This window comes from Euprymna scolopes, chromosome 16 (genome assembly GCF_053919585.1).
Source record: "Euprymna scolopes isolate OS-2025 chromosome 16, ASM5391958v1, whole genome shotgun sequence".
In the NCBI taxonomy this organism is placed as follows: domain Eukaryota; kingdom Metazoa; phylum Mollusca; class Cephalopoda; order Sepiida; family Sepiolidae; genus Euprymna; species Euprymna scolopes.
In genome coordinates this window covers 130,751,160-130,765,092 of record NC_136497.1, presented here as the reverse complement: position 1 = coordinate 130,765,092, position 13,933 = coordinate 130,751,160, and the positions used below count along the sequence as shown (strand labels likewise).

General features: G+C 34.4%; 1 protein-coding gene across 1 annotated transcript in view; it reads right to left on the bottom strand.

Moving 5' to 3' along the window:
• LOC145296230 (uncharacterized) overlaps nt 1–13,707 on the bottom strand; it is a gene marked incomplete at its 3' end in the record, with an annotated part of 59,615 nt that extends 45,908 nt beyond the window's left edge. The window contains 1 exon segment of the mRNA XM_080142444.1: nt 13,227–13,707. Coding sequence (XP_079998570.1) covers nt 13,227–13,707 — 481 coding nt within the window.
• Nucleotides 13,708–13,933: the final 226 nt, after the last annotated feature.

Below are 13,933 nucleotides of genomic sequence, written 5' to 3'. Positions count from 1 at the left end.
CATTACTAATGATTATTATATTGTCCAATTTCTACTGTACACTCTTTAACTCTTATCCTTGATTGGCCTCTTGGCCTTGATAATGTGTTGATACATATGAAAAAAAAAAGAAAAAGTCCAATGTGAACAAGTTCTAATTGAATCGTCCGCCTAAGTAATCCAAGTTACAAAATTCCCACTGTTTACTATGCTAAAATCACAATGACTAATGTATACCTATTAACCCTTATCCTCGAGTGGCCTCTGGGCCTTGATAAGTGGTGACACCCATGTAAAAAAAAAACAAAAAAAAAACGTAATAGCAATTCGTTCAGGTTTTAATTTTTAGCCTCGCAGGAAACATGTCTTCATAACTTAGGTATTAACGACAACAGAAAAAGTAAATCGTAAGCTAAACGTTTTGCTTTCAATTCTCGGTGGTTGCACACGAGTTATTTTCTAATCTTTTCAAATCATTACTATGTACTGGACCCAATATATAATAAATACGAAATCTGTATTAAATCAAAATATCGTACTTAAGCGTATTTTACGGCCGGGCAGTGCCGGGCGGCCTGCTAATATATATATATATATATATATATATATATATATATATAATTAGCAAGCAAAATAAATACGGAATAGTAGTCAAAATTTACCCTGCCTGTTGGCCCCTTTACGCCAGCCCCTCCTTCAAATCTATTGTTCTATCTTCGTCACATCCTCTCCTTGAGGTCCTTCCTTATGCAGTTTTCCTGAATTGACCCTCTTTTTTACGTTTGCCTCTTCTCCTTCACACACCTTTTTTATTACTCCTTTCGACATTATCAACCCTTATTTCGTACACATTCACCGTCCACCCCTCCCCTTTCCCGCTCTTTAGGACTCCATACTCTTTTTTCAATCGCACATTTTACGCCCAATTTTCGAGCCCTTTCGCTATCGCCAATATTTAAAGCACCCCATCTTTCTCTACGCCACCCCTTGACTCCATCAAACCCTAAGGATATTTCCTTCGTCCCCTTTCATGCAACCAATCTCGCCATCGCCCCTCTTTTATCCCGGTTACATTCTCGCAACCCTTTAAGGCCCCCTTATCATTATGTTACCTTTTTACCCCTTTATGATTCATCATTCTCCCAACCACACTGTTGAACTGTCGATTCAATTGCCAAAAATTCCAATTTTTAGCTCCCTTACACGGCGGGTAGATAGATTAAAAATCAGCGTTCATAGTGTTTTTTTTTTTTTTTTTTTTTTTTTAAATTTATTATTAGTGGGGCAGATTGCTGAAACAATCTTTCACTTGGTGATACAAAAACAAAAATTAAAATTTGTCAGGTTTGCTTCTACGGCCATCTTTAATTTTCTGATGGCTAAACGTTCTTTTCCAAAAATGTATGTTCTGAACGTCATTTATGCCAATTTTGGTGCTTGTATCACTAAGTGAAAGATTCTTATAGAATATTAAGATAACCTGACCCACTATATATTTTTTCTTGCAATATATTTTAACCGATTTTAAATGTCATTTGAAAATTTTTGCACTACAACAAAAAAGTTATAACTGAATTTTAGGATTTTGATTCGAATGATATGTTGGAGTTCGATGATTATTATAACAACGGAGTTAAGAGAATCCTAAAAAAATTGGTCCAATCTATTTAAATGCAAATAGTCTAAAGGGTGTTAAATCCAGAATTTTCCACATTAGGTTAAATTAAGCCAAGGCATAAAGATTTAATTAGAAATTAAATATTAATGTTAGACGTACGTGTCAGTAAAGTCAAAGCGAGAGAGTCAAGCAAATAGATGCAAGCGAGGAAAAAACGATGATAAAAAGGCAAAGAACGTAGGAACACGAGAATAAAAAAAAACAGACCTCAAAGAACACGAAGCTGAAAAAAAAAGAAGAAAAAAAAGAAAAACAGAGATGGCAAAAATATGAGGATAAAAAAGCGGAGACAGTAGAGACACAAAGCTCGAAAAACTAAAGCCACAGACAAAACGAAGCTATAACTTACACCAGGGTAAAAAGGGGGATCAAAACGGAAACCAGAGGAAAAAAGGGGATCAAAATGCTCACATGGAACCGTAGAGATTCAACGTCTCTATCACAATTATATGCGCCGTGAAACAACTAAGAAAAGATGAGGATAATAGTCCGCAATAAATAAAATTAGTAAATCATACTCATCTCAATAATGAATTCCAATTTTTTTTTTACATAGGCATCACCACTTATCAAGGCTGAGAGACCACTTGAGGATAAGGGTTAAAGAGTGTACAGTAGAAATTGGAAAATATAGTAATCGTTAATGGAAATTCGGTAAATTTGTTAACTATATGGAACGGTTCATCAAAAACTTGTTTACGTTAGACTTGAAGACAACCATATTGTAGTCAGCTGGAAAGCAGGAAAACGGATGATAATTCCACAGACGTGCAGTTCTAAGAAAGAGGCTTTGTTCATGGAATCTACGTTTAGGTTTAGGCACAGATAAAGAGTGTGGGAAATTAGTGATAGTGTTTTCTGCTAGACGGGTGTTTCTTGTGAAAGTCTGGTAAAGGAGGACCATAGATTGGGGCTCAGACGAGCATTTGCCATGAAAATAACGATAAAGCAGAGACAAACTCGCAACATCTCTTCTGTAAGAAAGAGGTTGCAGGGAAGAGAAAAGGACATCCCCTACGAGGCTACGAAGTCTAGTCTGAACTCTATCAAGGCAGGATAAGTTCTTTCTAGCAGCTCCTGCCCAAATGTGGCAACAGCACTCCATCCTCGGACGTAAATAATATATGCTATTCTAATGTGGTTTTGTATGATAAATACAAAGCTATTATCAACAATCGTACATAAATGCATTAGAATAGCACTTTAAAAAAAATTGTTTTTGTCTTCGTGTAATAAAAATAACTTAAATGTTTGCTTTGTATCGGATACTTAATTCACCCATTGTATATATATATATATATATATATATATATATATATTAGTGTTGGGACGATTAATCGGAAATCAGAAATATCGGAACTTTTTGAGGTATCGGTTTCCAGTGCCCCAAAACGATTTCTTTAATGATCATTTTTTTTTAATTTGATTTTGTTTAAAGCAAAATATTCCGCTGTAGATATTAATAAAAAATATTGATTTTAAAGTACCTATCAGTAAAAAGAGAAAATCTATAGACAGCCTTACTCAAGTGCGTTTTTATTCTTTAAAAAATATCTGCATATCTAATTTATAAAACTCACTATGTATGTCTGTCTGTCATTATTTTCCAACTCTATCTCTTCTGAAACTAAAAGTCGCAGAGCGGCGCTAGGGGCCTCAAATGATTGGATTTTTTTTATGGACCGTTCTTTCATGGGTCTTTAGCCGGGTAAAATAGTTTTGAAGGGCTCAAAAAGTGGTCGAAATTGAAAAAAAAAATCGTTATACATTTTGTATATTCATCTTAGTTCATTTTTAATCAGTTTATATGCGTGTCACCTTAGTACAGTAGTAACATCACCAGCTTTGAATGGTACAGTTTTGCTTTCGGTTTCGATTCTAGCTGATGGCACCCAAATATTTTTATTTTTATTTTTGAAATCACGACTATGATAATGAGATATGAACTAAGTAAAATATCATATTTAAGCGTATTTTACGACCGGGCAAAGCCGGGCGCCCTCTCCTCCGTTAGTTTAATATGTTTTTAACATATCAGGAAAAATAACAACTCTATAATTAAATATTTAGAAATTTATAAAGAATCGGAATCGGAAAATAGTATCTATAGAAATTTAAACTGAAGCTAAGTTCGACATGTTGCATACTTAGAATTTGCATAGGATTATTGCTTGAAAATTCAATTACAAAAGGAGGTACAACTATATAACAGTAAAAAAAACTAAAAAAAAACAAAACAAGAACTCTTAAATTGTTTAATAGAAAATTGGGATCATTGCTGTAACAGTTTCGAAGTTTTAAAAATACGGCATCTGTTAAATTCACGGCTTTTCAGTGAAATATACCACTTACCCAATAACAATAATCTAATTACGATTTCATTAATCTATACTAATAAAGCAGTAGATATATGTATGTCTGTGTAGATATTTAACCGTTAAACTATTAAACTACTGCTCACATAACATTGAAATTAACGTCGTCACGAGATTGGTATCGTTTTCAAGCTCGATCCTTCGGACAACAAATATCGAAAGATTGACCAAAAACAGTCATCCCTTCGCCCTTAACTGACAAGTTTTGCACAAGCAGGGTCGTTTTTTTTTTTTTTTTTTTTTTTGTGGACATGTTCATCGTCTCCCTTCAATTGACTATGCTTAATTTAAACGCTCGCGACTTTCCCTTGCGCCATAAACGCATCGGCCAAGACGTTTTTTTCCTCCATCGCATTACGAGTTCGAGCCTACTACCACATTTATTTTAATTTTTACATGGAGGTCACCACTTATCAAGGCTCGGAAGCCACCCGGGGATAAGGGTTATTATGTGTACAGTAATCAATGGGATAGTATCGTAGTAATCATTAGTATTGGAGATTTGATAAAGTGTCTTACTTAAGGGGGTGGTTCATCAGGAATTTGTTTATGTTGGACTTGAAGACATCCAAGTTGTAGTCAGCTGGGAAGCAGGCAAATGGAAGAGAGTTCCACAGGTGTGCACTTTTAAGAAAGAAGCTTTGTTCATGGAATCCACGTTTTGATTTAGGCACAGATAAAGAGTGGGTACAATTATTGACAGTGGTTTCAGCAAGACGGGTGTTTATCGTGAAATATTGGCGAGAGGGACCAGAGATTGGAGCTCAGACGATCACTTACCATGGAAATTACGATAAAACCAAAGACAGGCTCGCAACGTCTCTTTTGTGGGAGACAGTTTGCAGAGAAGAGAAAAGGGCATCCCTCACTAGGTCATGAATTCTATTTTGTACTCTTTCCACCTGCCTACTGTTGTTTTAATCCCCACCCCCGCCGCTATTACCACTTTTTTCCTTACTACATCACCTACACACACCCGGGCAACGCCGGGGACCCCTGCTAGTTTCGATATAAATAAAACAATGTATGTATGTATGTATGTACGCATGTGTGTGTTTAACCGATAAACTCTTAAACTATTGCTCACATTACACTGAAATTAACATAAAATAATAACCATCATATACCAAGGCTGATTTACAATGGGTAAAATCTTTGTTTGGATGGATGAATAATGCGTAAAGAAATATGGCGGCACGTTGAAATGCAACATGTTCATTTCAACGTGCCAACATACTTCTATTAATTGTACGCATGCGCGAATTCAATCATAGCTAGAAGTGGTTAATTTTAAAATCTTTCTTATTTGTCTGCTGGGTTAATTTAAACGGCACGAAACGCGGCTGGAGTGCTAAATGTTTTGGTTTCAGTTTTGAAAGCAGCAAAATATACAGGGCACTACAAAAAAAAAAAAAAAAAAATGACGTTATTTTGCAGGCCGATAATTTTGGCAATTTTCGTTGAAATGACCTCAAATTTTCAGGAGTCGTCTATGTCCCCCTCCCGGTCTTCCTAGCACTCGTCATAGAATCTACAAATCTTTGGTTTTTTTTTATGAAATGTTAACAAATAAAACTTATAATGTTCAACATAAAGTTTGTGCACTTTCATTAAGATAAAATGAGTAGTTTCTGAGCCATTGGCATTTAAAATAAATGACGTCTAATTTTTTGCAGATCCTATATATATATATATATATATATATATATATATATAATTTACCAAAACTAGTAAACAAATTTGGACATGGAATCTACAAATCATTGTTTTTTTTCTATGAAATGTTAACGAATAAAACTCATGATATTTAACAAAGTTTGTGCAGTTTCGTTAAGATCTACTGAATAGTTTCCGAGATATTTTAATGTTTGACATTTATCTCTTTTCAGGTTGAGAAATGCTTTCACTTCTAAAGAAAAATCATGGTTAGAATTTGCTCGAACACGGTCACCCAAGACCATGTAGTCTGCTTTCTTTGCAAAATTTGCCAAAAATGCACAGAGTAGTTTTCGAGATATGGACATTTAAAATGATGTCAAATTTTTTGGGACATCATTTTTTTCATAGTCACTACTTATCAAGCCCCGGAGGCCACTCGAGGATAAGGGCTAATGAGTGTACAGTAGTCAATGGGACGGTATCGTATTAATCGTTAGTAGTGGAAATTTGGTAAATTTGATTACTTCAGGAGACGGCTCATCAAGAATTTGTTTACGTTGGCCTTGAAGTGGTTTCAGCTAGGCGAGTGTTTTTGTGAAAGTTTGGCAAGGAGGGACCATAGATTGGAGCTCAGACGAGCACTTGCCGTAAAAATAACGATAAAACAGAGACAGTCTCGCGATGTCTCTTCTGTGGGAAAGAGTTTGTAGGGAAGAGAAAAAGACATTAGCTACGAAGTTTACTTTGAACTTTGTCAAGGTAGGATAAGTACTTCTACCAGCTCCTGTCCAAATGTGAAAACAGTACTCCATCCATAGTCGTATCTGGCTCTTTTATACGTAGAGAATTGCATCAGCAGTGAGGTATCTACTGGAGCGGTAAAAGGATCCCAGCATTTTCCAGCAAAATATATAGAATGGTTGTATAGATTGGTTTCCTAGAGATAAATCCAATGAGACCCGTGTGATTATTAAAGAGTGCTCAATCACAAAGTATACACCCCATTTTCTTCTAAAGTGGATACCACACCTGAATAACTTATAAAAAAACGAATGTAATCTTGACTGTAATCTTTTTTTTTTGGGGGGGGGGGCTGATGAAGTGCTCTCCTTGAATTTAATTTTGTTCTATGCTGAAGAGAGGTAGATACCTTGAAGCATACATGTACGTAGATTACCGTTTTAAAAATAATAAAAATATAAATAAAAATATTATCTACGTCCTAATAAAATATGGGCGACTTTCTAAGTATAACGAACTTCGAGGCTAAGCCGCTATTTAACCGTATTTATCGTATAAGAAAAAAAATCAAGAAATCTCTCTCTCTCTCATATGTATATATAACTACTTAATTTACTCACATAAAATTTATATACGAAAGTATAGATTTATGCGTATTTACTTCAAACGTGCTCAATACGTAGGTAGAGCTAGTTAGTAATTTATAAAATATATATGGCGATTAAGCTACACTGAATATTCCGCGTTTCATCCACTCTAGGACTCTTCAGGCTTATGCGCCTCCTAGAGTGGATGAAACGCGGAATATTCAGTGTAGCTTAATCGCCATATATATTTTATAAATTACTTATATATATATATATGAATGAAAGTTTCTTTCCTTTAAGTGCTTCCCAGCTGACTACAACATTTCCAAATCCATTATGAACAAATTATTTTTACTAAGGTGTCACCATTTAGCTATTCGAGGATAAGTGGTCACACCTTAGTAAAACAGCAAAAAAAAAAAAAAATGTATTCAACTCCGCACCCATATTGCCTTGTATAAATATGTCTTATCACAGTAGTTTCTTACCTATCAGTAACAATGGGCTTGTTTAAGATTAATAAAAATAAATAATCGTCAATCTTAAGAGGGCCACCCGCAGGAGAGAGAGAGAGAGAGAGAGAGAGAGAGAGAGAGAGAGAGAGAGAGAGAGAGAGAGAGAGAGAGACGGACAGACAGACAGAGCATAGAACAAACCAAATGACAACGTGAACCGGAAGTTAGTGATCTGAATACTAGGTAGTTTATATGAATGAACGAACTATTGGGAAGGTCATGATCAAATAGAGAGAGAGTGTAAGAAAGCGGGGGGGGGGCAACAAAAAGGGAAAGAATAAAAATGGAAGAAAAGAATTTCACCTCGACTGACAGATTAACAAGGAAAAAGCAATCATCATTATTATTTTTTTTTTAGATTTCTATGAAAAGTGAGTGAGGAGGAGGAGGAGAGGGGGGGGAACGGGTTTCTCGATCGTTGACTGAATTTTGTTAATTTTCATATCCGGCGAAAGAAAAAGGCGTAAAGGAAGTTAGAAGTGCTACATTTTTGTTTTAATAGGTACATAATATTTGTGGTATGAGTCAGTACTTTGCTACGGGCACCCGGTCACATTGAAACAGACTCTTATATTTACTGTACAAACACACGCACATATATACATATATATATATATATATATATACTCGGGATTTTGTTATTCAAAAGTAATAGACTAATGAATTCAACGAGGTTGTTAGATAGTGCTCAATAAAAAGAGCTAATAATACTTGTTTATTGTTAAATAAACAGCCATTTGTTTCAATCAAACAACAGATATCATCAGGCAGCGACTTGACTATTCAAATGTTCAATGAATAAAGCTTATTCTTTGAACATTTGAATAGTCAAGTCGCTGTTGTTTGATTGAAAAAAAAAAGGATTTTGTAGCAGCGGGATGTAAACATGTTTATTTAACAATAAACAAATTATATATATATATATATATATATATATATATTATATATATATATTATACGTACACATACTAGCAGAAGTATCCGTCGTTGACTGGCTTCAAAAACAGCCTACAGAAAATGGACTGTGATTGATGAAAGTATGATAGGTTATGAAAAGGAGGGGGTTGTAAAGAGATAGGTTTTGATACTCAAAAATTTTACCCCAAGCAAAATATGATGAAAGTAAAGATAATTTTCGCGAAAATATATATTTTTATATCAACTTTGTTTCCATTCGTAGTGACCAACAAAATGATGTTTCCTTCCAAAGAGAAAATGTTATATATATAATAATATAAATATACAAAAAATAAATGTTACCATAGTCAATAAAAGTTACTTTTATGGTAGAAAAGTTCATTGGTTTGTATTTTTAAGTAGTTTGTAAAAATATTTTTTTTTTAATTCACGAACCGGTTTTAAAAAAATCAAAATGGCAGCGACGTTTTCAATTTGAAGGAGGGGCACCTGGGCATTCTGTGTTAACAATTTAAGAGAGTTCCGTCAACGTCAGGAATATTTATAAAAATATTTTAATGTTTTCCGTTATTTTGTGCTTGAAGAATATTCGATTATGGCATTCATTTAAGTAGTTATCGTCTCAAATTTCGTTTTAATTTCGGTTCGCTGAAATTATTTCAAGTAAAGAGCATTAAAAACTATTTCAAAATAAAAAAAAACATGAACTGAATTTTTATTAACTATGGTAACATTTATTTCTTGTATATTTATTTTTTCGGGTAGTCGTTTGTTGGCTTTTCTCTTACTAAATAATATCGACGAAATATCGAAAAACAAAGAAACAAAAACAGTTTTGAAAAATAATGAAGCCTTACTTACTTTAGTAAAATAAAAATAATCCGAAACAGCAAAATTGGATATTAACACGTAAAGCAAAAAAGCTTCGTTTCAGTTTTACAGTATTGAACGGTGTAGTATTGCACCGTCGGATTCAGGGTTGTACTATTGTAATGTAAAGAACACACAGAAAGGGTTGTAATCAACTGAATTCCTTCTAGTACACTGACAAAAAAAAGCTTAAACAGATATATAAATAAAAATAAAAAGGTTATGTAAATGTTTTTAAAAAACACGTAATCACGTGAGCAGGATTTTTCCTTCTTTTGACACGATGACAAGTAACGTTCTTATTTTTTATTATTTATCTATTTTCGAAAGAGTGCCACGTGCAAGTGGAGAAGGGAAAAACAGAGTTATGCAAAATTTGTGCCGAGAATTGTCTAAAGATCCGACTTTTTTTTTTTTTTGGCTTTCACTTTAATAAGAACTTGAATTTATGAGGGGAATTTATTCGACACAATATGATTCAACTAAAAAAAATAAATAAAAGCTAACGCAAATTAAGATTAAAGTTAAGGTGTTATTGTCGACCCTCACCCCTTTAAAAAATCCTTGTTAATCTTTGTGACATTTACATTCTATGGAGGTCAGGCGCGAGCGAACCTCCAATAATTTTATTATACCATATTTCTTCAAACTGAAACATAATTATCAAAGTATACTTACACAAATAGATATGAAAAGTCTTTGTTAAAGTTTGTGCCATATTTCCATGGAGTACAGGCATGAACGCAGACTCCACAATTTTATTATACCATCCCTATTTAAGTTGAAACATACTTATCAAAGTATTCTTATGTACATCTATATCAAAACCCCTTGTAAACGATTTTTTTTCATTTCTTATTTCCATATTTGGGGGCTAGGCACGAACGCAGATCCCACAATTTTTATGAACGACTGTTCTGACAGATCAAGCATACCCATTCCTGATCCTCGATATATCTTCTATCATTATATGTAATCAGTTTTTTTTAAATAGTCAAACATATAGGAGCCTATTCGTGACCAGACACACACAGAGACGTTCAGCTTATATATATATATATATATATATATATATATATATATATATATATATATATATATATACACACACAAATATTTTTCCAAAACCTCTGGACTTGACGGATGGGAAAACTAAAACTTGCTATGATTACAAATGCTGAAAAAAACCCAAACAAACAAAAAGAAAACAGCAAGGGGAGACTTGATTCCAAATATTTCTCACATGTTACATCTCCCTTCTTTTGGAAATAGAATACGATTCTAAATATCTCCAGTATCAAACAATCCTTATACACTGTGAAATTTACTTTATATATGAAAACCAAAGAGGGCAAATATAACGTATGAGAAATATTTTGAATCAAGTCTCCCCCTGGTCTTATTTCAGCAGCAAGTTTTAGTTTCCTCGCCCCATAAAGGTCAGATGTTTTGGGAAAATAGATAGTTTTGTATGTGAATTACAAAATAAGAAAACAAATGACTATGATTGAAACATTTTATAGCTGTAAAAAGTGCCAAAAATAGGCTCTGGATGATGAATGGTTCCCTTAATGTACGACCTTAAGAGCAAATGGCACATAGCCCACTACACAATTCAGGTAATTATTTTTCCAACGAGCCTTCATTTGTTAAATTCTGTTCAATAGACGCTCAGATTTGGAACATGTAAATTTGCAAAAAAAAAAAAAAAAATCTTGGTATATATATATATATATATATATACCAAGATTTTTTTTTTATAGCGTCGAGATGCGTTGTAAAGAAATCAATAAAATGCTCCATCGCAAATGCCAGAGTTAAAATAGAATTTTTTTTATATTAAAAACTAGCCTGGTTTCATTGCTGTGCATCTGCCTTTTAATACCTTTCAAAGATGCAAACAAATTAACGACCCGTGAAACGAAAAACAAATCGAAAAAGTAGCGTTCTAAACGAATTCACCGGTAAAAAAAAAAATTTAAACCGTGACCTTACAAAATAAATTTTTTTATATGCTAAATGGACCAACAACAACAATATTACTTAACCAACACGTACCATTCCAATACATAGACATGAAGACTTAAATGTTTTTAAATATTATGGGACATGCCCATCACTAAAAGATCTTCCATTTTAAAATATTCTTTATATACAATAACTCATATTATATTAAATCTCTAAAGATAACCAAATAACTCGCACCTGCACGCTCCATTATGGCGACCTGCCATTAACAACAAGTATTAAAAAACTCCTTTTTAAAAAATTACTTATTAAACCTGCTATATATATATTATTTTTTATTTATTTATTTATTTTTTTGATTCAATTTTCACCCCAAACAAGACACAGTGCCACTTTGAAGCAGGGGGCTACTATTAGGGACTTAATTAGCGGGGTCATTATGAAGGGAGATGAGTAGAAAGATGTTTGTTTACATTACACTTGAACTTCTGCATATCATTGCAGTTGGGAAAGCAGAATCCCGGAAGGGAGTTCCAAAGACCCGCAGTTCTGGGAAAGAAACTATTGGAATAAAAGGCTTTCTTGCACCTAGGGATCTCTACTGTAAAGGGATGAGACATAGTGGCTTGTCGGGTTTGTCGGGGGTAGTTACGTCGGGGAGGTACAAGTGTCTGCAGTTCGTCAGAGCATTCACCATTAAAGTATTTGTAGAACAGGCAGAGGGATGCAACATCTCGTCAATGGGACAGAGGCTGAAGCCTAGATGACAGTTCAGGACCTATCAGGTTGGCGACTCTCTTTTGAACCCTGTCCAGGAGCGAGAGACAAGCAGCAGATACACCAGCCCAGATGTGACAACAGTACTCCATACATGAGCGAATGGTGGCCTTATAGAGGTATAGGATACTGTCAGGCGTAATTATATTATATATATTCATGGTGATATTTTAAAGCACAGGAGTGTAGGGAATAGAAAAAAATGTAAGAAAAAGAAATACGATAATGGGAAATAAATATAACAAGCAGAACCCGTGGAAATTCCACGGTAGTTTAAAAACATCATCACATAAGCAAACAATAGAATGTCTTTCAATAGAATAACCAATGCAATATTAGTCCCAACCAGACCGTGAATTAAAAAGAAATGAACATTTCTTTAGACAAATATGGAGAACTGCTTGAGATATTATTGCAAGAAATAGAACTATAGTGAGCCATCACTTTTTATTTTTAGAGATTCTAATTTAATTAAAGTGAATCTTAAATCAGTAATAATTATGTCAACATATTTTCTTAATAATCTGATCATTTGGCATGTAAGTAATAAGTTTTGGTAGACACATGAAAATATAAAAACCTTACGGTCCAAAGGCTTACACAAGATTCTACACCAGATACAATAGTACCATCTGAAAAATATTGGAGGAAGTTATATTCTTGAGGCCAAAGATGCCATGAGGATATCATCCAGTCAATAGATTTCTGAAAAATAATTGTCAGCCAGATAAAGACACTGGGATACTTATGCGTCGAGATGAGTTTGAGTCCTTATATTTTTGTCGTTGGAATCCTTAAGTGTAGACTAGAGTTATCTCCCTTGTTAATTTTTACCTTGGGGTTTCATATTAGCAATCGTATGCGTTAGACCAAGTAAGTTTTTAGATATACAGTTTACATTATATTTTTACAATATTAAAATCCTGATATACTATAATACAAAATAAAAAAGACTGCCGTTTATTAAGTTTTTGGATGCCTTAGTGCAGCCATATTGCTTCAACAACCGCCATTTGCAATTTGTATTATTTGGATTCTTTAAACTATTATTCTCATCTATGGTATTATTTTCACAACGATTCGGTCGATGTAACCTTCGAACTACTTCAGCTATATCTCGTCCAACTCGGAGAATACTTCCACCCAACTCGGAGAATACTTCCACCCAACTCGGAGAATACTTCCACCCAACTCGGAGAATACTTCCACCCAACTCGGAGAATACTTCCGCCCAACTCGGAGAATACTTCCGCCCAACTCGGAGAATACTTCCGCCCAACTCGGAGAATACTTCCGCCCAACTCGGAGAATACTTCCGCCCAACTCGGAGAATACTTCCGCACAACTCGGAGAATACTTCCGCACAACTCGGAGAATACTTCCGCCCAACTCGGAGAATACTTCCGCCCAACTCGGAGAATACTTCCGCCCAACTCGGAGAATACTTCCGCACAACTCGGAGAATACTTCCGCACAACTCGGAGAATACTTCCGCACAACTCGGAGAATACTTCCGCACAACTCGGAGAATACTTCCGCACAACTCGTCTTAGGTATTTTATCAACTGTATTTTGTTCTGTCGCCTGTACTGACGAGGAATGTTGAAAATTTCTTGTGACAAAAACCAATAAATTTCCATAGCATTTGAAAACCAAGATATGACACAATTAAAAAAAAATACATTGTTAACACATAAATACGAGGTCAAGCAACCCACGATGGATAATAATTGAACGTTTTTTATGCATTTTTCCAATTTTCGTGGATTTATGTCAGGACGAGAGTAGTTTATTTTAATGGTTTTTAATGCGATAACAATCGATCCCGGACCAACGTGAATTGACATGATGCAATAATGGACTCAC